At 38.5% G+C, this 27,079-nt stretch overlaps 1 protein-coding gene across 4 annotated transcripts in view; it reads right to left on the reverse strand.

Annotated features, from left to right (window-relative positions):
• Positions 1-6,094: 6,094 nt before the first annotated feature.
• fez1 (fasciculation and elongation protein zeta 1 (zygin I)) overlaps positions 6,095-27,079 on the reverse strand; it is a 41,287-nt gene continuing 20,302 nt past the window's right edge. For 3 of the 4 annotated variants that reach the window (XM_061898052.1, XM_061898051.1, XM_061898053.1), the window contains exons 3-10: positions 21,824-21,911; positions 17,385-17,471; positions 16,455-16,617; positions 15,366-15,682; positions 13,732-13,812; positions 8,954-9,029; positions 8,776-8,841; positions 6,095-6,966 (exon numbers count right to left, since the gene is read on the reverse strand). In XM_061898052.1, coding sequence (XP_061754036.1) covers positions 6,950-6,966; positions 8,776-8,841; positions 8,954-9,029; positions 13,732-13,812; positions 15,366-15,682; positions 16,455-16,617; positions 17,385-17,471; positions 21,824-21,911 — 895 coding nt within the window. In that variant the 3' untranslated portion in view covers positions 6,095-6,949. The remainder of the gene's footprint in view (positions 6,967-8,775; positions 8,842-8,953; positions 9,030-13,731; positions 13,813-15,365; positions 15,683-16,454; positions 16,618-17,384; positions 17,472-21,823; positions 21,912-27,079) is intronic. The other variant, XM_061898055.1, reaches the window with a different exon arrangement.

Genomic DNA, 27,079 nt, shown 5'->3' on the forward strand with positions numbered 1-27,079 from the left:
CACTTTCAAAGCTTCAACAATTTGTTTTTTCAGTTCCCAAACATTTATTGAGTGTTGTTAAAAGAAAAGATGATGTAACACAGTGGTGAACATGTCCTTTCCCAACTACTTTGGAACGTGTTGCAGCCATGACATTCTAAGTTAATTAATATTTGCAAAAAAAACATAAAGTTTATGAGTTTGAACATCAAATATCTTGTCTTTGTAGTGCATTCAATTGAATATGGGTTGAAAAGAATGTGCAAATCATTGTATTCTGTTTTTATTTACCTCTAACACAATTTCCCAACTCATATGGAAACAGGGTTTGTATATTGTCAATGTTGTATTTTGTATTTTCGATTTTAACTCATATGTATGACTTTCTATCTAATAATTATGACCTTTTTTTTTTGCATAATTACCTCATGATTTAGGTCAATGCTGACGCTGCTGATGTCAAAAATATAGCATACGTGGATGAGATTCACCTTTGAAAAATAAAATTCTATCATTAACCCAAAAGTGTGTCAGCAATACTTGAAATGTATTTTTATTTGTTTTTATGCTGCTTTGTACAGCGTAGGAAACAATTAGTGGGTTGTCACCTGACCATCATGTGACTACCTACCTCCCTGCCAGTTAGTAGTTCATCATTTCGACTCAAAATTATGACGTTTTATTTCAAAATTTCGACTTTGTATCTCATTATTATTTATTTTAATCACATGACTTCGACTTTTTAACTCGTATTTTTTACATTTTATCAACATCCTCAGAATGGCCGCATGTCAGGTAAGGTAGCTCATTTCCAAAAGCTTATTCTTTGCCCAAAAATCGCATTTTAAAGCTATTTTACAAATCTAATACTCAATATAACAGTTCAACTTTTATTATTTATAACATGGGAAAATATTGCTTTCTGGCTTTTAGCCTTAAAATTGCTTTGGAATTCCTGACAAATGTGTTTGTCACAATAGCAACAAAGCTAATGAGATACTCAATAAATGATTTTCAATGAATATGTGTTCTTTATTTCTGTTTCTGCCACATAAAACATGGTCAGTTTGGGTTTTGAAACAAAGAGTGCATCTCCTGTAAACTATATAAAATCACACATTACATTTTTGACATCAATTAGTATGTTGTAAGTGGTAGTATATACAAACATCACAGATTGTGAGATACCACTTGGTCTGTGGTACGCACACTTTTACATTAAATGGCTCAGATAGGCTAATGTGGTGATTTACTATTTTCAATTATTGAATTTCTATATATATATATATATATATATATATATATATATATATATATATATATATATATATATATATATATATATATTGTAGGGGAGGATTGTGATCAGTGCACTGTTGGAGTGAAGGACAGCGACCCCGTCTGGGTGACTGGAGACAGCACACCCTCAAACGGGGGGCATGTGCTGGCTGAGAGACACAGCTGTCAGATGATTAGTCGCGCAGGTGGTACGTGTTAGAGTAATCATCTGTTGTCCTCAACAGTGAGCGGCCGGGCGCAAGGAGTTGGATTGAGACCGGGGAGACGGAAGCAGAGACTGGTGAACAGAAAACAGGGCGACTGAAAAGTCGATGCATTGTGGATGTGTGAGCAATCGGAAGAATAAATCTCCTGTCAAACCCGAACGACTGGTTTCCAGTGTGACTGTGTGAGTAGGAAAGCTTACATATATATATATAAATTTGTATATATTTATTATTTTATTACAAACTTTGAAAAAAACTAAATTTCCTGGTTAACTCCGTAAAAATGTTGACCTAAAAAAATCGAACACACACGAATATGAAGGAAGATTTATATTCTCAATAACAAATGTAACTGTCGTTTTTTGTTTAGTTTTGTTAAATAATGTATCCTGCATCAAGATACATCCATCCATCCATATCCTACCGCTTATTCCCTTTGGGGTCACGGGGGGGTGCTGGTGCCTATCTCAGCTACAATCAGGCGGAAGGCGTCGTACACCCTGGACAAGTCGCCACATAATTTGTATTTGTCATTGGTGTATTGGCCCAATCTGGACTGATCCTAAAATTAACCACTAGAGAGCGATAAGTGACAGGTTTTGTGCACCCCTTCAGTATTGTTGATTGGGTAAAAATCGGCAGGGATTACCAGAGAATGGATACCCTGATATTAAGGGGACTCCCGTGAAAATTGTGAATGTTGGGAAGTATGACGCTGTCAAGTTCCGTTCATATTAAACTCGCGGGCCGCACATACATTATTGTCATACCAAAGTGCGGGCCGCAAAATGTCTCGCGGGCCGCATGTTTGGGACCACCGGTTTACACAATTCATTGTATACACGTGTAAAAATGTTTTATTGTTCTGAATTTTTTAGCACCTTTTTATTTTAGCGTTATTCTTCTTCACAAGTGGTCCTTGATTCTGTATTACAACGTGTTATGGTTACAATCTACAAACCCCGTTTCCATATGAGTTGGCAAATTGTGTTAGATGTAAATATAAACGGAATACAATGATTTGCAAATCCTTTTCAACCCATATTCAGTTGAATATGCTACAAAGACAACATATTTGATGTTCAAACTCATAAACTTTTTTTTTTTTTGCAAATAATAATTAACTTAGGATTTCATGGCTGCAACACGTGCCAAAGTAGTTGGGAAAGGGCATGTTCACCACTGTGTTATATCACCTTTTCTTTTAACAACACTCAATAAGCATTTGGGAACTGAGGAAACTAATTGTGGAAACTCTGAAAGTGGAATTATTTCCCATTCTTGTTTTATATAGAACTTTAGTCGTTCAACAGTCCGGGGTGTCCTCTGTTTTACGCTTCATAATGCGCCACACATTTTTGATGGAAGACAGGTCTGGACTGCAGGCGGGCCAGGAAAGTACCCGCACTATTTTACTACGAAACCCCGCTGTTGTAACACGTGGCTTGGCATTGTCTTGCTGAAAAAGCAGGGGCGTCCTTGATAACGTTGCTTAGATGACAACATATGTTGTTCCAAAACCTGTATGGACCATTCAGCATTAATGGTACCTTCACAGATGTGTAAGTTACCCATGCCTTGGGCACTAACACACCCCCATACCATCACAGATGCTGGCTTTTGAACTTTGCGCCTTTAACAATCCGGATGGTTATTTTCCTCTTTGTTCCGGAGGACACCACGTCCACAGTTTCCAAATATAATTTGAAATGTGGAATCGTCAGACCAAAAAACACTTTTCCACTTTGCATCAGTCCATCTTAGATGAGCTCTGGCCCAGCGAAGCCGGCGGCGTTCTTTGTGTTGTTGATAAATGGGTTTTGCTTTTCATAGCATAGTTTTAACTTTCACTCACAGATGTAGCAACCAACTGTAGTTACGGACAGTGGTTTTATGAAGTGTTCCTGAGCCAATGAGGGATCAAAGGTCCGTAATATCATCGCTTACGTGCAGTGATTTCTCCAGATTTTCTGTTCCTTTTGATGATTTTACGGACCGTAGATGGTAACATCCCCAAATTCCTTGCAATAGCTCGTTTAGAAATGTTGTTCTAAAACTGTTCGACATTTTGCTTACAAATTAGTGACCCTCGCCCCATCCTTGTTTGTGAATTACTTAGCATTTCATGGAGGCTGCTTTTATACCCAATCATGGCACCCACCTGTTCCCAATTAGCCTGCACACCTGTGGGATGTTCCATATAAGTGTTTGATGAGCATTCCTCAACTTTATCAGTGATTATTGCCACCTTTCCCAACTTCTTTGTCACGTGATGCTAGGCATCAAATTCTAAAGTTAATGATTATTTGCGCAAAAAAAAAAATGTTTATCAGTTTGAACATCAAATATGTTGTCTTTGTAGCATATTCAACTGAATATGGGTTGAAAAGGATTTGCAAATCATTGTATTCCGTTTATATTTACTTCTAACACAATCTCCCAACTCATATGGAAACGGGGTTTGTATGACCGAAATAAACTTATTTCATTCATTCGAATTTAACCACAGCAACTGCCATGACCGCCCTCGACGTTTGCCGTAATGCCTTAAAAATTTACCACATCGGCAGCAAGAACATGCCGTGACCGCCCTTGACTTTTACTCGTTAATGGACGAGGGATGTAACAGTAAACGGTGTAATATTTGCGGTAAAATTCCAAACGGTCAGGAACACCGTCTAATTTTTTAATTACTGTAAAACCGTCATTTATTTATACATTTTAGGCAACACAAAGTCAGGCGCATGCGCACTATCGTCAGTTGGCTTGATAATCATGGCAGACCAGCTACACTATGCTCCGGAGATTTCACCATGGAGTAAACGGTAGCCAAGTGCTCGGTTTAACATAATTTTTCCTTCGCTTTGCAGCATGCGTTTAAGAGCGCACTGCTGTTAGAGGCCGACGGGTGTGTACAGTATTGGAGACAGATGCACTTGTTCCCAAACTAAAAGTATACAGCGAAGGAGAAAACTATTTGATGTTGCTTTTATTTTCTCAATACAGCGTCCTTCAGCTGCTTTGACTGAGAGTTAATGAGTTGAGGAAACATGCAGCTGTTGATGTGTCGTGAATGTTGTCACAATTTGTTTATAAAGTCTTTACTTTGTTGACAGCGATGTTCACGCGTCATTCAGCTGCAAACTGTATCAGTGTTCAAATAACATCAATACTAGCTCAAATGTTTTGTCATCTCATTGAACTGAACGCAGGCTGTGAAGATTGTGTATATGACGTGAGAGGTGTCACTCCTGTTTATTTTTGTTGGCCAAACTGTTGTACTGAAACACTAGGGAGGCGTTGGTGAAGAACAAAGCTTGTTTATAATACTTCATCTTCCTTAGCCAAACTGTTTTGTGTTTTGTTTTGATATCAAAAAGTAAACACCAGTTTTTTTTGTACATTACTTGTGTTTTTTTCAAGTCACAAAGGTATTAGTTTAAAAACCATACATGTGACACAGCATTTTGTTAATGTTTTATTGTGTATAGTTACCGGTAAGTCCTATACGACATATTTCTGCTCAAATTCTTAATGGATCCGTCCCGATAGAGCATCTACATGTACATATAAATGTGCATAACTTAAAAAAGTAATAATAATTTCAAAAAAAATATCAAAATGTAAACCGAGATAAAGGCATCGTGTAATGACAAAATCTGACAAGTTGATACTGTTAATGAATTTAAAAAACTAATATTTGTCTTTAGATATATGGATAATGTTTATTTTTAGTCTTTTTATTAGACTTTACAAAAGACATGATGGTATTACATTCACACCCCAACACTGCTTTACCTAACAATTAGTAATTATGATTTCAATTTTTGACAACAATCATTTTAATTATGACCTTGGCCATAATTGGCAGCTCTAGATCTCATACAAATATTCACATATTATATATTATATATATATATAATATATGTCACATATTATTATTATTGTTTATTGTGAGCGAACTGTGGTGCTGAATTTACCCCAGGGATCAATAAAGTACTTTTTATTCTATTCTATTGTATTCTATTCGATTCTATACATGAACACTATTTTTATCTATATGGACAAAAAGTTTAGGGCAACACTTTCCTTGTCCATAAAAATTTATATTCGAGGCCTACTTAAAATAGAATAAACAATGCATTATCTCATACACACCTACGGCCACATTCACCACAAACACGACACATTGTTCAACAGCACAATGTTTATTGATTAACACTTTTGAATTAATTGTTTTATTATTAATACTATTTTTTATATATATTTATTATTTTGTGCAATTAATATTATTTGATTAATGTTTTTTCCGACATTAATAAATAATACATCAAGATATCTTAAGTATGTCTGTGTAAACATTTTTGGTTGTGAAATTAACCCATGCATTATAATCGTAAAACCATTATAACTTGTCAGACTGTCATCGTAAAGTCAAAATCTATAATTCTCACGTCCCTAATCTTGTAGCATTGTCTATATCACGCAACTGTAAACATAAGGATGAAGAATATCAACGTATACCCCGCATCTCTTCATGATGTATGTGTTTAAGGACAAATGTACATTTTGTTTCGTGTCAGTCGTACATAAGCAAAGAGACAAATACATATTTTGGGTAGTATGTTTATTAGAATTGGCGAGTAAGCAATGTCAGATTCAAATCTCAACAACCTAAGTCATAAATATGATCCCATTATGCAAATGTGTACAGCTTCCCTGGAAAAAGTTGGTCTCATTACGGTATGCTATTCATTCGAGCAAAATAAGTATTTGATTCCCCGCTGATTTTGTACATTTACCATCAGAGCAGGATCAAATACTTATTTTCCCTAAAATGTGACTTATAAATGTGGATTGCAAAGCAGCCTGTCACATCAATGAAAGTTTAAAAAAAGTTTCTGTCAAATTTTGATACAAATAAAAAGTTTACAAAATACCGCATATTCACAAATGAAATAAATAAAAAAAATAGCCTTATTTTATACTGCACCTGAATAGTTGTGTTTCCCCTCGTTTCACTCAGCTACAGTCTTATGTTGGCAGAAAACAGTGCATGGCTTCTGTATTCAACTCATTCTTCTTTTAATTGAAAGAATAAAGGGAGGCGATCATTTGTGAATGCAGCGTCATGTAAGTAGAGGAGGAAATAAATGCGATATCACCACTTTAGTACTGGTGATGGTTTATAGCGTGCCATGCTCCACTAGTGAAGTCCTTTCAAAGGGAGGTCTGTTGTCCTGCTTTGAAGATTCCAAATGTCTGGCTAAAGCATAATTAAGTGCAAGGAGATAGAGGGCGAGCTCAGCAAGAGGCAGTCGTCGTAGTTGAGGTGAACGTGATTATGTTGATGGTGAGGATCCATGGCTGATAATGGCCCAAGAGGAGGGAGGTCATGCAGCTTCAGCCAGCGGCGTGAAGAACGAATATCAAGGTCACGCTGCGGCCCTCAGCTGGGAAAGGCTTTAGGTAGGACACAACACTGGAGAAGAAAACAGGACATATCCATTGTATAAAACTCACTCGTTTTTTTTTTTATAAGATTTTCAAAATAATTTCAGTGTTCCCTCAATGTGTTCTAATTTTAGTATGACTTGCTAGCATTAGCTTACAGCTAGAGACCGGCAAACCTTTGTTTTCAAACCATAGGAACTACGGAATGAAAGTGCCCTGCAAGTCATCTGCTACTTGCCAAGATTTAAAACTTTGTTTTTAGAAATTTCCAAAGTTTTAAAAGCCATTAACTTATTTTTGGTCATTGACTAATCTTGATTGTTGCATGCATAATTATATTTTTCTATTCAAATTTTTAAAAAATTAAATGAAGAAGGATGCTTAATTTAAGAATCACCAGTTGAATGATGTTTGTTTTCGAAATAAATAAACTTATTTCCAGCTGAAACATTATTCAAATTTTTCGATATACAAATCTTAATTTAGGACTTTTTTTTTAAGTAAAATTATCTGTCTTTGCAGGCTAGTTAATTTCACTAGTTTTAAGTATGTTCTCTTAAAATCTAGTCTTTTTATCTCATATTTCGACAGATCCAACCCCGCCCACCTCAACCGCAGACGGAGGTGTGGTGGTGGAGGGGGGGGGGGGGGGTGTATAATGTAGCCCGAAAGAGTTAGGGATGCATGGGATTCTGGGTATTTGTTCTGTTGTGTTTATGTTGTGTTAGAGGGCAGATGTTCTCCCGTAATGTGTTTGTCATTCTTGTTTGATGTGGGTTCACAGTGTGGCGCATCATAGTAACAGTGTTAAAGTTGTTTATACGGCCACTGTCAGTGTGACCTGTATGGCTGTTGAACAAGTATGCCTTGCAGTCGTATACGTGTGTATTCGAAAGCCAAATACAACATGTGACTGAGCTGGCAAGCTGTTTGTTCATGTTGTGAAAGGCGCCAAAGGCAGCGCCTCCATAGCATCTCCCTCATTATTGATGTTCGGGTAAGGTTTGTAGACATTCACAAGAATAGATGTTCTGAAGTTCCGGAGTCTTCCGAAATTTTGGTGGGGTTGGCAAATGTGATGCTGTCAAGCGGCGTACGTGTAACATTTGTGGGGCGCGTTAACATTAAATTTCGATATTTAGGTGCGGGCCGCGTTTCTAAGACCCCTTGTTAATACATAGCACAAAACAAAAAAAACTCTGTATGCAATGTTATTTCATTTGAAATTTCAAAAGAGTCTTGTGGCTCCCATTGTTTTCTTTATTTTGTGAAACGGGTCAAAATGGCTCTTTGAGTGGTAAAGGTTGCCGACCCTTGCTGTACATGAATATTACATTACAGTCGTCCCTTGCCACATTGTCTTTCAAATATTACGGCTTCACCAAATCACAGATTTTTTGGGATATGTTTTTTATTTTTTTATTTTATTAAAGCATATTCTACAATGTTTTCGTCCTAAATTAACAATTTTCAAGCATAAAAATGACTAAATAAAATAACAATACTGCAGTAGCACTGGCCACCGAAAGAGACCAAACCAAAAAGAGCGTGCTGTTCAGTATCGTGGCCACTGATTGGCTCGGCCTCAGACAGCATTAAAATATGAATATACAAGTGTGTATAGATGACTAAAGGGTGTTATTTCATGTCATGCGATTGTGGATGATGGGCAAAATTCCACCACCCAAAAATAGCAATTGTTCTTCCTTTCTTCCTTTCGCTAAAAAGAAGAACAGGATGTAACATGAGTTGCTTGATTTCGATGAGTAACAACATAAACAGGGTCAACTCAAATAGGTTCCTGTGATAGAATATTCTGATAGGTTGTAGTATTTACCTTTTAATATGTAGTCAGTAAGCAGCGTAGGCACCTTCTCACTGTCTTCTTTAATGGCAAACAGAACTAAATGGAAGGGGGAGAAAATACCACAAAGTGAAACAATCACATCCAAACTGAAAATGTTCTTTCTTCACATTGTTATTGCAAACCACAACAAAAGAAATACTTCTCTTACTTTTTGTGAGCATTTGCAGATCATCAACAGACGGTGGGCTGCCTTTCTTCTCATAGGGAATTACTGTGTTCAGGTACTGAAAATAGTAAAAAGTCATACTAAATGTGGACATCCTCAAGATTAACAGGACATTGTTAACAACACAATGATAACTAAAAATAGGAATTACAGATGGAAAACTATCGATGGCACCACTTCTAATCTTAATCCATCCATTCTTTCATCCATTTTCTACCGCTTGTCTCTTTTGGGGTCGCGGGGGGTCGCTGGAGCCTTTCTCTGCTGCATTCGGGCGGTAGGCGGGGTACACACTGGGCAAGTCGCCACCTCATCGCAGGGCTCTAATCCTAATCACTAAAGCGTTTTACACAAAACTACAATGTATCAAAGATGTAACTACTTGTCATCTGTGATGTCACATCGCCGTCCCTTACAAAATACACTGTAAGAAAACAATATTTTCAAAACACTCCTGCCACTCTTTCAAGCATTCTTATACAGTATGGAACTGATTTACTAAAAATTTGCATGTACTAAAACACATGCAAACTTGATAGCACACGCAAAGCTGATCTACTAAACTTGTGTGCAGAGGATAGCGTCTCTCAGGTCAGTGGTTCTCAAATGGGGGTATGCGTACCCCTGGGGGTACTTGAAGGTATGCCAAGGAGTACGTGATATTTTTCAAAAATATTCTAAAAATAGCAATGATTAAAAAATCCTTTATAAATATATTTATTGAATAATACTTCAACAAGATATGATTGTAAGTTCATCAATTGTGAAAAGAAATGCAACAATGCAATATTCAGTGTTGTCAGCTACATTTTTTGTGGGCATGTTCCATAAATATTGATGTTAAAGATTTCTTTTCTGTGAAGAAATGTTTAGATTTAAGTTCATGAATCCAGGTGGATCTCAATTACAATCACCAAAGAGGGCACTTTAAGTTGATGATTACTTCTATGTGTAGAAATCTTTATTTATAAATGAATCACTTGTTTATTTTTCAACAACTTTTTAGTTATTTTTATGTCTTTTTTTTCCAAATAGTTCAAGAAAGACTACTACAAATGAGTAATGTTTTGCACTCTTATACAATTTAATACATCAGAAACTGATGACAGTGCTGTATTTTACTTCTTTATCTCTTTTTTTCAACCAAAAATGCTTTGCTCTGATTAGGGGGTACTTGAATTAAAAAAATGTTCACAGGGGGTACATCACTGAAAAAAGGTTGAGAACCACTGTCTTAGTTAAGCAGAGTATGGAAAGGAATTCATTTAGCATTTCTGTCTTAATGTATATGTGGAAAATATGCTGATTATTAAAGTGACCACAACACTGCAAGTATCTCAGACGTCTGCTATTTAGCTGACTTCCACTATTCTTCTAGCTTAGTGATTCTCAAAATGTAGTGGTACCCGGTCCATCAGGTTGTACACCAAAGAATCACTTAAATATAGGGTTTCAATGCCAATACAACACTCTTTGGAGGTATTGGTACCAGAGAGAATTTGTAGCTAGACCTCTGATACCATACTAATATGTGTTTCGTAAGAAACCTTGGATCTATGACATACATAAAGCGCACAGAAGCCAAAAGTCTGCTCGAATGCTAATGTTGCTACACGGAAATTACTTCTGGAAGACCATTGCACCAATGGAAGACTCAAGACTGCGCTACAAAGCAAACATCACATAGGCAAAGTGGAAATATTGGAAGCTCGAGCAGCCAACAAGTTGTGCAACGAAATACAAACTTTGCAATATCTCTATTTTAAGGGGTGGGACACATGTGGGACGTTTCAATACAAGCAACTTAATGAAGCGTTTGAAAGTCCGCCATGCAGACGCACACAATAGCTTTGTCTAAATTTGGCGGCTGCATCCTTCGCAGTGTGCGATTGTGGGGTGCTGACGTCATCGCGGTGTGTGTGTGTGTGTGTGTGTGTGTGTGTGTGTGTGTGTGTGTGTGTGTGTGTGTTGACTCACGACTTTGGCCTCAGCGTGCTATCAGGCGTATGAAAAAAATCATTAGTCCCGCAGAAATTGATTAATGATACCATTTAACCCTAGATGGAACTCAACAATAAATCATTAGCGATAGTTTTAAAATGCATCTTATGTCATTTTTAGGTTGCAGTTTCATTCAAACAGTGGAACCCCTTAAGACGATCCTGTTTATGTCATCAACTTATGTCGGACGGCAAGTCCTGGTCTGTTTTTCTATTAAGAAGTCCTTGCGTAAGTCAACGTCAACATACATGGTCACCCACTTTTGTGGACATACAATTTGAGAATCGAAATAAAAAATATGCACAAACGATGTCTAACTACTGTAGGTTGCTTATTTCCCTGACATCTCTGGCAAATAGATATACAAGTAGCGGTTACTTCCATCTATTTCCTACCGCTTGTCCCGTTCGGGGCCACGGGGGTGCTGGAGCCTATCTCAGCTGCACACGAGCAGAAGGCTGTGTATACACTGGACAAGTCGCCACCTCATCACAGGACGAACATAGAAAGACAGACAACATTCACACTCACATTCACACTCGAGGGCCAATTTAGTGTTGCCAATCAACCTATCACCAGGTGCATGTCTTTGGAGGTGGGAGGAAGCCGGAGTACCCGGAGGGAACCCACGCAGTCACGGGGAGAACATGCAAACTCCACACAGAAAGATCCCGAGCCCAAGATTGAACCCAGGACCTTTGTATTGTGAGGCACACCTTACTTCCGATTTTGGTTATGTCAACAACAGCTTATGACAACATCAGTCAGCCAATTTGAGGTATGTTAAAACGTTTTTTAATGGGTTTTACTGTATATGTCCTTAGCGAGGGTCAAAGCCTGTACTTTGGCGTTTAACCCAGTGGATGAGAGGGTAGCTTCCCTTCGGTAACGGGTTCTGACTGTTTGTGCTCACGCACCAAACAGCGGTTCAGAGTACCCAACCATTTTGGAATCCCTAAAGGGTGTACTGGAGAGTGCTCCCTCAGGTGATCCCCTGGTTCTACTAGGGGACTTCAACGCTCACGTTGGTAACGACTGTGAGACTTGGAGAGGCTTGATTTGGAAAGACGGCCACCCTGATCTGAACCAGAGTGGTGTTTTGTTTTTTGACCTTTGTGCCCGTCACAGAATGTCCATGACAAACACCATGTTCAAACATAAGTGTGTTCATATTAGCACTTGGCGCTAGAAAACCCCAGGCCGCAGTTCGATGATCGACTTTGTGGTTGTATCATCGGATTTGCGGTCTCATGTTTTGGACACTCGGGGGTAGAGAGGCGTAGAGCTTTCAACTGATCACCACCTGGTTTGTCAGATCCTATGGTTGGGGGGGATGCCAGACAGACCTGGCAGGCCCAAATGCATTGTGAGGGTCTGCTGGGAACGCCTGACAGAGTCTACCATCAGAGAGAATTTCAATTCCCACCTTTAGAAGATCCCCGAACATGTTTCGGGGCAGGCGGTGGGTATTGAGTCTAAGTGAACCATGTTATGTGCCTCTATTTTGGAGCAGCCTGTTGGAGTTGTGGGTGCAAGGTGGTCAGTGCCTGTAATGGAGGTATTCCCAGAACCCGCTGGTGTGATGGATGCCCTCAAATTGAAGGAGTCCTATCGGTTCCTTTTCGCTCATGGGACTCCAAAAGCACCAGACACGTACCGAAAGGCCATGCAGTGTGAGGATTTGGCGGTTGCAGAGGCAAAAACTTGGACATGGGAGGAGTTCGGAGAAACCAAAGAGAACAACTTTAAGACTGCTTTGAAGTGATTTTGGACCACCTTTCACCGCCTCAGGAGGGGGACACAGTGCACTGTCAAGTCCAGTGGGGACGGTGTGCTGCTGACGTCGACTGGGGATGTTGTAGATCGGTGGAAGAAATACTTAGAAGAGTGCTCGGAGAGTATGGAATATCGAACCACCTGATTGTGGCTGTCCCCTCCCTGTATGCTCAGTGTCAGAGCTTGGTCCGCATTGCCGGCTTTAAGTCGGACCTGTTTCCAGTAAGGGTTGGACTCCTTTGTCACCGGACCTTTTAACCACTTTTATGGACAGAATTTCTAGGGCTTTGAAAGGATCGGGTTTAGTGGAGGATCTTCAGCTGTCACTGGATCGTTCGCAACGTAGTGTGAAGCGACTGGGATGAAAATCCGCACTTCTAAGTCTGAGTCCATGGTTTTCGCCCGGAACGGGTGAAGTGGCATCTCTGGGGCTTCTGGTCAGAATACCCCCCAAACACCTCCCTCGGGAGGTGCTTAGGGCGCGTCTGACCGGTATGAAACCACAGGGAAGACATAGAACACAGTGGAGAGACTATGACTCCCAGCTGGCCTGGGAACGCCTCGGTATCCCCCGGGAAGAGCTGCACAAAGTAGCTCGGGAGAGGGAAGTCTTCTCTGCTTAGGCTGCTGCCCCGGTGACCCGATTTCGACAAAGCAGAAGAAGGATGGGTTGATGGATGTCCTTAGCTCGGACTGAAACTAACAATAATGAGTTCACTAATCGGATTACAAAGCGTACACCTATTTAATTGTTTTATGCTTTCTTTGTTTCAGCTTACAGAGTTAATCTTTTTTTTTTCCTCTTCCTATTGCGCATGTTCTTTTGAGTCTGGAACAATACAAGCAATGACGTCACCGGCTGTTATCGACAAACAAATTTGTTGCCGACAAATTTTTACTAGAAATTTTTATCGACAACTTTGATGATGGTTCACCCTTAAAATTAGATATAACAATGTAATATACTATCATGGACATCTTACCTGTTTTTCATTCCCTGTGCTTCCAAATGTCTGTCTGATTCCTGTTTGCAGGATGTTGGACAGTCCTTCCATACTGAAGCGCTGTAAGTCACAACCAACACACAAGGATATCATAAACTTTCACAAAATGTCATCTTTTCTCCAATAATGTTAATCATTAGTTGCCGATAGAGATTATAATCACTTGTCTAGAGAGGGGGAGGGGGATTTTCTTTGCCAGTTGAAAATAATGTGTTTGTAAACAACAACAGTGACAACTGTAGCATAATTTAAGTTGGGAAAGTTCTTTGGAGCCATTTCTAAATAACTTCTGATTCCAAGATCCTCAGTTCAAACAGCTGTGCACAAGTACAAGATACAGTATTTGGATGTGTCAACACTTGGCCGAGATCTGGTAAAAGACATACAGTATATTGTCGACCTCAGACGAAAATAACCTGGATATGATGGTCAGGAATAGGTCTGGGCATTGTTTGAATTTGAGCAATTCTGTTCTTCATTCAGATTTCTCGTTTCGATTCCGGTTCCTAACTATTCTTGATTTCTATTCTTAAATAGACAAGGTCATCATAAAAATGTGCATGGGTTTAAATGAGGGCTCTAACCATAGTTCTTTTTTTAATTAAATGCACCCTTTATTAACCAGACAAAAATGCCAATTTAAAAGATAAATGGTAGTGGATTTTTCTTCCGGTTGGGTACTGAAACAAGGAATTTAAATTAAAAATTTTAAACAATTATGTTAGTCCGGGTCCCCATCGATGCTCAATACCCAACCCTGTTCAGGAACAACCCAGAAACCAGTAAGTATCAAAATTTAAGTATCAACAATTGTAAACTGCAGGAATGGGGGTGTCACTGCTTACAGTTTTATATGACCATGAACTAAGAGGCAGATGACTAAGAAACAAACGCTGCTGCAAAAACGTCAGTCCCTAATGCTTTCTGGACAAAATGAGACAAAGACTGAGCAATTTGACCATAATGACAAGAAGAATGCCAGGAGGAGTCAAGGTGAGGTTTTAAAACTGGATTACTTACAAGCTTTATGGGGCACAACAAATGGGGTTGTTTGTCTTGGGTTTGACCTGTATTCTTGTGTACAGTGGAGTGTTCATTTTAGATGATAAAATAAGCCAAATTGTAGATGCTTTAGTAAATCAACCATGGATACACATATTTCTGCATTATCCAGCCAGTACTTCTATGTAACTTCAATAATGGACTTATAGACAGGCGGTCACTACACAGTCACTATAAAACATGACATTTCGCTACAGCAAAGTTTTGCATCGCACAGCAGGAAAGTCCATTAGTGTTCTATAAGTGGACAAGCATAGACTAGATTGGGTTGTTATTGTTAACAGAGACGCTTTCTACAAATCAGGATCATTCCTGGAAGATACTTTGGAGACTAATGGACTTGAGATCCATTATCAGTCAAGGGAAGAAAGAAAGCAGAACTGACATGCAGCGTGGTCTCACCTTACTTTATGATGTATTACTATGACAATATTTCCTCACATAACAACACTTTTAAAGGGGATGGGAAAGTCGCATTATGAAATTTGAGCTGGGAAGTGACACTAATGTTATTTTAAAATGAAAGGATCCACCTTTTGCCCTGGTCTTACCTTCACAGGCATGCTTCCTGTCTTGTCCGTACGGCCAGTGGTGCCTGTATTTGCCACGTTGACAGACACCACGCTCCCTCCTCCTTGCAGGCTCAGGGCTTTGTCACGTCGTCGGCGTTTGCTGCTGTCTCGCTGCTCCTTCTGCCGGTTCTGCACCTCCAACAGGGTTGTGATGAAAGTGTTTTTCACCTCTTTTTCGAACTCCAGCTCGTCACGCCGCGCCAGCTGGCTTATTAATTCCTCAGAGTACTCGCAAATTGTTGCTTCCACGCGTTGCAGCAGCTCAAGCAGTGCAGAACCAGGCATCAGACTTAGGCCTGCAAGATAGAGTGGGAGATTTCCGACTAAAGGTAGGGTTATATCAAAAAAGCTAGTAGACTGAGGAGGTTAAAGCTAACTTTTTCTTGTTTGTTTTTTGTTTATTTAACAGGGACAGCACCCAATTTTACCATCAAAGTTAGCTGGTAGCTAAGTTCCATCTCCAGTTTCTTTTTTGTATTAGGATTTTCATTGGAAATTCGCTCATGCTTCTCTGAGAGGGTGGCTTTCATGCTGCCCTGGACACTTTGGACCGGTTTGTCCAAACACTTTGCAACAATTACACAGATGTCTAGAGGGCGCCAAATTTCCAATTCATTTTAAACTGTAAATCCTGCACTTCGTGTGCGTAATGGCGGAATTATTTACTTAAGTGACACATGTACCCGCATTAGCTTAGGGTGTTGTTAGATCATTATAGCAACTTGGATAGCTAGCATTAACTGTCATTAAATGTACGCCCTCTTTGCGCGTACGTGTTGAGGGGACTGGGTAAAGGACAGCCTAAACACCAATCAACATAAGCTACCCTGTGGTGCCTTTGTTACAATTTTTGCTTTGACAAATGTTACCGTTAGGAAGTTGCAAACAACACCTTTAACTCTGTATGACTAATATCCTGATTTACATACATTTTCCAGAACTTTGAGGTGTAGTGGAAACACAAATCACACATGCCATTACCAGGGTTTTGTTTTTTTTGTTTTTTACAGGTGAAAAAAATCCTGGTGACAAAATGTTGCAGGCTATGTCGGCTATCGATGGTCCCACCTTCGTAAGAGCAATTGTTGTTAGAGGCCTGAGAAAGCTGTCTGATCTCTTCCAGCAAGGAAGGTTGAGTCCTGGAGGCACTGCTCTCATCGTCGTCGTCCTCTTCCTCAGTTTCACCAGGATCTGGAGAATTCTCCATCATCTCTGCTATCTCCTCAATCACCTTGGAGAGGGATATAGATGCAAAGGTTCAGTTGTGGGTGAAAGGATAAACATTGTAAAGAAAAGGTTGTCATTTATCTGACATATGTAGCTAAAAAAGGCCAGAATATTTTCAAAAGTAAATGGATCATATGTAAAACTTTCAGCTGAACTGAGTGTACATGTTTTATCCATCCATCCATTTCTACCGCTTATTCCCTTTGGGGCTGCAGTGGGCACTGGTACCTATCTCAGCTACAATCGGGCAGAAGGCGGTGTACACCCTGGACAAGTCGCCACCTCATCGCAGGGCCACCACTGATAGACAACATTCACACTCACATTCACACACTAGGGCAAATTTAGTGTTGCCAATCAATCCATCCCCAGGTGCATGTCTTTGGAAGTGGGAGGAAGCCGGAGTACCCGGAGGGAACCCACGCAGTCACGGGGAGGACATGCAAACTCCACACAGAAAGATCCCGAGCCCGGGATTGAACCCAGGACTACTCAGGACCTTCGTATTGTGAGGCAGACGCACTAACCCCTCTGCCACCGTGAAGAGGGGTTAGTACATGTTTTAGACTTATATAATTTTTTTTAATAATAACATTACTACCGCCAGAATTCACTGGACAGACAGCTTCATTTACACTCACACAATAGCATAGAAATGATAAATGTATCCTTCAGGTAGAATCTCTTATTTTCAAAGATTTCTGGCCAATATCCACATTTGACCTTGCTACGACCTGACTGTACAGTAGGCTGTAAGTTAAGCGCACACACCTGATCAGCTGTGATGAGAGGGTCATCTTTCAGACAGTTAGCATTGTCGTTCTTTTCATTCATTTCCTCTTCCTCTTTTTCGTGGGTCTACAAAATGTGAGAAAAAATAGAGCAGAATGTTCAAGAAATTATTTGGTCATTCAGTTTGGGGGAACCCTCAAAGTCTCACACACAAATATCGTAATACTTTTTTAGTCACTGACGGTTTCAAAGGCAAGGTATTATACAGATTAAGGAATGATTAGATTCCCGGTTTGATTTTGTCTGTATATATTTGTTATTGCCATTCTTGTTTACCGCTCAGTCATCCACATTGGTCCGAAGAGAACAATTAGACTGTCTAAGATGGAATAGACTCCAGCTTATTCGTGTGACTAACCCGGACAAGCAGTATTGAAAATGGATGTATTTCAATCAATCAATCAATGTTTATTTTTATAGCCCTAAATCACAAATGTCTCAAAGGACTGTACAAACCATTACGACTACGACATCGTCTGAAGAACCCACATAGGGGCAAGGAAAACTCACACCCAGTGGGACGCCAGTGACAATGATGACTATGAGAAACCTTGGAGAAGACCTCAAATGTGGGAAATCCTGGGGGGGGGCACATTTTCACATTTTCATTTCCTCATGAACCTGTTGGAAACCTTGTTACATTTGTTTTCTCTAAATACTCAAGTCTGATCATCTTCTTTGTCCTCTTCCAGAGTTGAAGCCAACCCCAACAGGGCAATTCTGAGAACAATTCAAACTATGCTTTGTGTATTTGTTTATCTGAGTGTTTTAGCCTTTTTATTTAAGGTGGAAAAAGTTGCAAATCAAATTAGTTTATTTCCCCATTAATTGTGCTCGTGATACCTTACTTGCTAGTATACAAAAAATAACATTTTAGATATCATCAACTACATGTATTGTCCACACTATAACAAATCAGAATCGACTATGAAAATCCTTTGTTGAAGACAGCCCTAATATATTTAATGTCAGCATGAAATAGCTCAACAGCCACTAATGTACAAAACTGCTGGCAAAAAAAAGTAAGTACACTCCTTTTGTACTTCTAAAATAATTTCAGTTGAAAATAATGAGAAGTCTTGAGATATTTTTTCAGTGAGACTCTTGTATGAACTGAACATTCTAAATTGAATTGTACAAGGTGTAAAGCATGACTGATTGTGTTATTTGAAGTGCTTGCTGTCCAGATCAATTTCCCAATTAAGGGAGAAGATGGAGTGGCACATCTTAATTGAAGCTTGGCCAAATGTTAACAGTTGGCCAAGCAGAATCAATTTAAATGTGCTGTCCAAAGAATGGACCAGTGAGCAACATTCTTTACCCTGCCATGAAAAAACAATGTATGTATGGAAAGTAAGGCTGATGTGTCAAAGCATGTGATTAATCACAAATAATTGGTGAATTAACCATTTTTAAATGTAAATTAATCGCTCTTTTACTGTAGGTCTGAACCATTTTGGCAATCAAATAAATCTGGTTTCTGAAACTAGAGGCTCTGTGCTTTCCAGTGATTGTCATTGTGATTGTCAATCCAGGGCACTGCCGCACAGCAATGTCCCAAAAAAGAGCTTTTATTGCAAAGCAGAGTTTATAAAGAAGAACTACAGTAATGCGTGGGTTCCCTCCGGGTACTCCGGCTTCCTCCCACTTCCAAAGACATGCGCCTGGGGATAGGTTGATTGGCAACACTAAATTGGCCCTAGTGTGTGAATGTGAGTGTGAATGTTGTCTGTCTATCTGTGTTGGCCCTGCGATGAGGTGGCGACTTGTCCAGGGTGTACCCTGCCTTCCGCCCGATTGTAGCTGAGATAGGCGCCAGCGCCCCCCGCGACCCTGAAAGGGAATAAGCGGTAGAAAATGGATGGATGGATACAGTAAAATGTGTGATAAGCAGGAACGAAGATGCACAGTTCTGCAGAAAAGTAGTATGTTCTTATAGTTAGGGCTGGACATTTAATCCAATCTTAATCACGATTTTGATTTTGGCTTCTCACGATCATAAAAATATTATAATCGAAAAAAACGATTAATGGGTTGTGCAAAGTACATCCAAATTCCTAAGTTTGTAACGGTGAAACAGATGAATTCGTGAATTCGTGAAAAAATAGATGTCTACTAGAAGTTTGGGATCTCACCATGGTTGCCACTTTTTGACACAGCGCTAGTATGCTTAATCAATAATCACTAATTCAACAAAATAAAGTGAGGCTTAAGATTTGTGCATCAGCGTAAACGTGGATGGAAACACAGAATTGGCCAATAAAGCGAATACCGCTGTTAAACGCAGAATATCAATGAAATTGACATAAATGTGACTGAAATGTTGTCATTGTGAAGAGAAGGAACATTTGTTTGGGAAAATAATGTGTCCGGGATGCTCATTCATACACAAAACAGTCGTTCATCTACGTCCTGAACTAAACAATGTGGGGGTGGCCACTTGAATCACAGACTAAACTACAAAACTTAAGGTAGTAAGAACAATCCATACACCCACAACACTCATCATTGATATCATCCATGTAAGATTAATGTACAAACAGGATAGCAGTTGCAACGTGAAAGTCTCTGTTTTGTTTTGTTTTTTTAAACAACTGAAGTCGTCTTCTTAGTCCTTAAGATCAGAACATCAATACACTTCCCCCTTCACCTTTACAAAACAAAGGTTTCAAAATAACAATTATAAAGTACCTTACACAAGCATAAGGTACTTAGTGATACATTTACAAAATTACTACGCTTTGACTCAAAATACTGGTCACAATTGTCCAAAGATGAAAAATATGAAGAATTTTGCATTTAATTAAGACATCTGGAGGTTTAGTTCAGGGGATGTCATTGTTAGTGTGTAATGTCCTCTTAGACAAGGATTACAAAATTGTATATATGACACAAAAATCACATACTCAATTGTAGAATATAAGTGCAAAAAGTAAAAAACTGAATTTAAAAAATCCAACCACAAAAACTGAATTTTTTGGTTTTTCATATTGCTATTGTTATTTAAATGTATTGTTACTATTATCTTTAGTATACTTGTTTATTTGTTATTAATTCATGTCTGCTTGTTCTCAGTTAAATGTGTTCAACAAGACTTTGCATAAACCAAGGGAAAACTGTTTTTCTAAAATCATCACAAACCGTTGCAACCACTCTCATGTTGTTTTCTACTGTAAAATGATTTAAAAAAAAACATACAACTTCACTTTCAATAAAACTTATTTGAACTACAAACTGCAATATGACTTTGCAATATTATTTCATGATAAAGTCCAGGGCATAAAAAATGCAATAATTCCTGGAAAACAAATAGCTTCTCTGCAGCCAGCTTGTCAGCCTGGCACATTTTACTCCCTTCGCTGACAAAACAGTTGAGGAAATCATCCGCAGTCTGAGTCCATCAACATGCTGTGTCAATTAGTTACCCACTCGATTTCAAAAGTCTGTGCTAAACAGTTTGTTATCAAAATTTGCTCATGTAATTGCCATTTCACTTCAGACTGTAATATTTTCAAAGGCCTTAAAAGCTGCTGTCATTAAGCCGCTCTTAAAAAAGTGCAGTCTTGATGCCACGGTATTGAACAACTCTCGGCCCATATCAAACCTGCCATTTTTGGGCAACGTCCTAGAAAAAGTTGTATACCAAAAGCTTAATGACTTTCTCCTGTTTGATACTTTCCAATCAGGCTTTAGGCCCCACCACAGAACTGAAACAGCTCTGATCAAGGTGACAAATGATATCCTTTTGAACACAGATGCAGGAAAAGTCTCAGTCTTGCTTGTGCTGGACCTGAGCACTGCTATTTAACACAGTTTACCATACTACCTTATTACAGAGGTTAGAAAACAAGGTGGGAATATCCGGTTCTGGTCTTAACTGTGTTACAGACATAGCCAAGGGCAGCTTGCTTTGGGTCCTGTGGTTAAACTCTGACCGTACCTCAGCGAGTGTGTGAATGGCGATAAAGGTAGACACACATCGTAGCACGTGAGCAGGAGTTGTTGCTGTTAAAGTGATTTTAATGTGTCTGAAACTGCGATGTTGGACAAAATAAAATCAGTGTATGCTGCAAAGGAGAAGTGTTGTCGTATTTTCAAAGAAACAAGGTCCGGGGAACTCAGGAACTCAACTTTAGGTTTAAATTGGACATAATGGTTTAGATTTATGATTTAGATTTAGATTCAACATATAGGCTTATATTTAATATAAAGCTGTTTACCTGTATTTAAGATTTTACATGAACTTAACTGAATTTAAACTTAAATGTGATGAAAATTAGCTAAATCTGAGAAAAGTGAGTTAAATCTGAGAAAAATCCATGCTAGAAAAGTGTGACTAAACTTTTACATTTGGCACCCAATATGTCAGGTCTAGTTCTAGATCTAGACTTAAGGTCACATTATGGACTGGTGTTTACCTCTTGGTCAGAAAGATTGCCGTTGAGTCCCTCTGAGACTGGACCGTCCCACCCAGTTATGTAGTTGTCAGTTAAGGCATCCCACACACTGCAAAAAAGCAAACAGTATTAATATAGCAGTGTACTTTTACGGTTGCACTAACATTTCACAGACATCAACAAACAAGTATTTGCGACTGCACATAAATAAACATGACAGCTATTCAAGTATAACAGGATGCACGATATGCAAAGGAACAATGCACAATAATAAAGTAAAGATTGCAACATATTTAAAACAATATGTTGTGCAGAAATGAAACCAAAAGTTGCTCACAGTAACGCTCCAGTGGTGTGTGCAGCCCAATGCAAGCATCTGTTTGAGTTTAAAAAAAAATGAAGGGGACTGAAGTATCCTTTTGTTTCAGTTTTTTCCCGTGGGCCTCTGCTTGGGACTGCCCACACTCAGTCACACAGTGGACACTATTGAACCTCTGACTCAGTCTGAACTCATGGTGGCTTACACCATTGCATTACCAAGCTCAAAGTACCACTGCCCTTTGCTTGTCGAAAAAACCTACTTTGGTAACTTAAAGGCCTACTGAAACCCACTTCTACCGACCACGCAGTCTGATAGTTTATATATCAATGATGAAAAATTAACATTGCAACACATGCCAATACGGCCGGTTTAGTTTAGTAAATTGCAATTTTAAATTTCCTGCGAAGTATCCTGTTGAAAACGTCGCGGAATGATGACACGTATGATGACCAGTGCGCGTGATGTCACCGGTGGTAGCGGACATGTTCTTCCAGCCCGATCCAAGCTGTAAGTAGTCTGCTTTAATCCCATAATTACACAGTATTCTGGACATCTGTGTTGCTGAATCTTTTGCAATTTGTTCAATTAATAATGGAGAAGTCAAAGAAGAAAGATGTAGTTGGGAAGCGGTGTATTGCAGCTGCCTTTAGCAACACAAACACAGCCGGTGTTTCCTTGGTTACATTCCCGAAGGTGAAGCTTTACTATGGAACAGAGCGGTCAAGCGAACATGGTTCCCGACCACATGTCGACCGGCAGGTTTCAGTGAGAAAATTGTGCTAATAAATCGGCTCTTACCGTAGACATGAGCGGAGCTTGCGTCCTCCTGCAGCTGAGGACTATTACCTCCCCCCACCGGAGACACTGGCGGTCACCACACCCGTGGCTACACCCCTCCGACTTTCAGGTACCATATAATCTCACTAAAACACTAGTAACACAATAAGCAGATAAGGGATTTTCCAGAATTATCCTAGTAAATGTGTCTAATAACATCTGAATCGCTCCCACTAACCTCGCCTTTTTTTTCCTTTTTTTTCTTCTAGTCCTTCACTCTCACTATCCTCATCCACGAATCTTTCATCCTCGCTCAAATTAATGGGGAAATCGTCGCTTTCTCGGTCCGAATCGCTCTCGCTGCTGTTGGCTATGATTGTAAACAATGTGAGGATGTGAGGACCTCCACAACCGGTGACGTCACGCGCACATTGTCTGCTACTTCCGGTACAGGCAAGGTTTTTTATGAACGACCAAATGTTGCGAACTTTATCGTCGATGTTCACTACTGAATCCTTTCAGCAAAAATATGGCAATATCGCGAAATGATCAAGTATGACACATAGGATGGACCTGCTATCCCCGTTTGAATAAGAAAATCTAATTTCAGTAGGCCTTTAAATATGACATAGGCCTGCCTGATGGCCCATTTTAGGGATTTTTTTAAATAGCTAATCACAGAGAGGTAATGATAACAATGATAATTTTTCAATAAAGTAGAATATGAGAAAATCCTATAATGCATTATTATAAGATGAGCAACTATTTCATTGAAAATGTAAAACAGGCATTCACAGAATTACGTATTCATGTGTAAGTACTTAAACCCTAAACTTGAGGGGGCAACTTTCCTCGAAAATGTACATCTACTTGGTCTTAGATTAAAACTACTTAAGTTACTTGCTGAGTGACAGCGGTAGAGAAACGATACCGATACCGTTGTTAAGTGTTAGCGTTCACCGAGTGCCAATGGTCTTTTGTTTAATGAAATGCTTTAGAACAGAATCACCAACCTTTTGGAAACCAAGAGCTACTTCTTGGGGACTGATTAAAGCGAAGGGCTACCAGTTTTATACACACTTAAATAAATTGCCAGAAATAGCCAATTTGCTCAATTAACCTTTAATAAATAAATCTATATATATATATATTTAAAAAATTGGTATTTCTGTCTGTCATTCCGTCTTTTTTTTTTTCCTTTTACGTAAGGTTTTTTGTGGAGAATAAATTATGAAAAAAACACTTAATTGAACGGTTTAAAAGAGGAGAAAACCGGAAAAAAACTAAAATTAAATTTTTAAACATAGTTTATCTTCAATTTTGACTGTTTAAAATTGAAAATTCAACCGAAATAAAGAAGAGAAAAACTAGCTAATTCGAATTTTTTTGAAGAAATTAAAAAAATAATTTATGGAACATCATTAGTAATTTTTCCTGATTAAGATTAATTTTACAATTTTGATGACATGTTTTAAATAGGTTAAAATCCCATCTGCGTTTTGTTAGAATATATAACCAATTGGATCAAGCTATATTTATAACAAAGATATAGCATTATTTCTTTTGGATTTTCCAGAACAAAAATGTTTAAAGAAATTCAAAAGACTTTGGAGTAAGATTTAAATTTGATTCTAAAGATTTTTTGGGAATTTTCATCATAATAAGTTAGAAGAAATATTTCACAAATATTCTTCTTCGAAAAAACAGAAGCTAAAATTAAAAATTAAATTAAAATGCATTTATTATTCTTTACAATAAAAAAATGTACTTGAACATTGATTTAAATTGTCAGGAAAGAAGAAGAAGGAATTTAAAAGGTAAAAAGGTATATGTGTTTAAAAATCCTAAAATAATTTTTAAGGTTGTATTATTTCTCTAAAATTGTCTTTCGGAAAGATATAAGAAGCAAAGAAAAAAAAATAAATGAATTTATTTAAACAAGTGAAGACCAAGTCTTAAAAATATTTTCTTGGATTTTCAAAATCTATTTGAGTTTTGTCTCTCTTAGAATTAAATATGTCGAGCAGAGTGAGACCAGCTTGCTAGTAAATAAATACAATTTAAAAAATAGACGGAGCTCACTGGTAAGTGCTGCTATTTGAGCTATTTTTAGAACAGGCCAGAAGGCTACTCATCTGGTCCTTACGGGCTACCTGGTGCCCGCGGGCACCCAGTTGGTGACCCCTGCTTTATAACATACTCTAGCCTCGGCCTATTTGTTGTCTCCTGTTTTCCAAAAATTGCCTTGGTTGAATTTTTAGCTAACGTTCTTCAGGTTGTGTCGATTTATAGCTAATCTATTGTGACAATTTGAGGTTGCATATAAGTTACCATATCAACACAAATAAAACTCAGCTGCAACCAGTACCCAGAGCTGTAGGTTTTTAAAGGTTAGGATGTTTTTAGTGCTGTGAACCTAATTGTGATGTTTACAGGCACTTCAAAGTGATGATGGTGCTCACCCGACTCTGCAAGGCAGTCCACATTATGGGTAGGTAACGTTCACATCAGGAATCAAAACTGGTACTCAATGGTACAGATTTTCTGTACTTTTGTGGGTGTTAATAAATTGTAATTGTTTGATGTAACATTCAATGTAACATTTAAAAATGAGCTGATTATGATTACTTTGCTTTTTAGTTGTTAAATCATGTTTTCAGCATACATTTGAGTCTCATTTGCAATGCAGTTGTACTTTTACAATATAAGATGGCACTACTGTATAGGTTATCGACGGTATGTTGTCTATCTAGGAAGTAGCTTTTTTCATGTTATGCTGCACCCTACAAAGTATTTGTATTGTAAGGATTGTGGTTATTACACACCAGCTGTTTGATTGTAATATTAATTTTCCTTGTAGATTTCATTACCAAATTTGGAGGTGTTGAACTTGCCATGTAAAATTGCTAATGCTATTAGCCTGTCTGTAGCAAACCCAATGTAAATTAGCATCAAGGTAGCCCATTTTGGAGGAGGGAAGCCTTACTTTACATTCCAGTGTTTTCTACCAGGCATACTTTGCTTTGTTGGTGTTGAAAATAACATTATTTAGAGGGAGTTTGGCTGAGTCCGCTATGAGTGCTGCTTGGGTAATTGCTTTCTTGAGCCGATGTTTAGTCTGTTTCCGGATGTGACAAGTACCTCATCCAGTACCCATCCCTAGTCCAGACTGATATGTGTCTGGACATAGCCCTATGGAGAGTGATTAGGGTACTTACTAATTAAATTGTCAACTCATTTTCATTTAAAAAATGTCACAGCCTTTCTTATCTATATCTTTTCTTGTGCCCACAACAGGCCTATTTTTAACCACACATGTTCCACTGCTGGGAAGGAGGGATGTGACAGAACAGACAGAAAGCCACACACAATACTAAACATTGAATAATCCAGTATTCAGCCTTACAGGGCGAGGTCAAGCTGCTGAAAAAAATTCTAAAATATATTTTTTAAGTTTTAAACTTCAGTTACCAGTCTGGTGATTGAACTTTGCAAAAAATAAATAAAACGCATGGCAGTTAGGGTGACTGTGCAATAGTTCAGTCTACAGTCCTTATATGTTAGACCTCGCTCCCCAATGCATTAAGAGCAGGGTTGGCACATTTCATAAACATTCTATGCGGTTGTTTTGGGGCCACGTGATCATGGTCTGGGCTTTTGTAGATTTGTTTTATTTCTTTTTTATCCGTCAGTTATAAAATACGACGTCATAAAATTTCAGATAATATCAACTTTGCAGTCGAAGTTCAATAATAAGGCTGTTTAAATCAAATTAGGAATGTGTGTCCCCACCTTGCAAAAATGCAAAGTGGTTTGCTCCTCTTGTGAGCAAAAAACCCAGCATAGAACATTTCACTGTTCTCTCAACACAGACGTCATAAAGTCATCAAAGTTCATATTTATGCATTCACACACAGCGACAACATTTGCGAACCGGGATGATGTGGTAGAAAAAAAGCAAAAATATGATACATCTAATCGGACAAAATTATGTTTAGGTTTTACTTTTGCATCCCATGGCACATAGTTGTGGTGCTTTCATGGAACCTTGATTAAAGTTCGATACAGAGGCGTCACTAGTTTTTAAAGACAAGAGAGGCTTAACCCCCAGTAGATGCACTAATAATTATTATTTGTAATAATAATAATTATATTTTAATATCCACTAATAATAATCC

This window comes from Nerophis ophidion, linkage group LG04 (assembly GCF_033978795.1).
Source record: "Nerophis ophidion isolate RoL-2023_Sa linkage group LG04, RoL_Noph_v1.0, whole genome shotgun sequence".
Classification (NCBI taxonomy): Eukaryota; Metazoa; Chordata; class Actinopteri; order Syngnathiformes; family Syngnathidae; genus Nerophis; species Nerophis ophidion.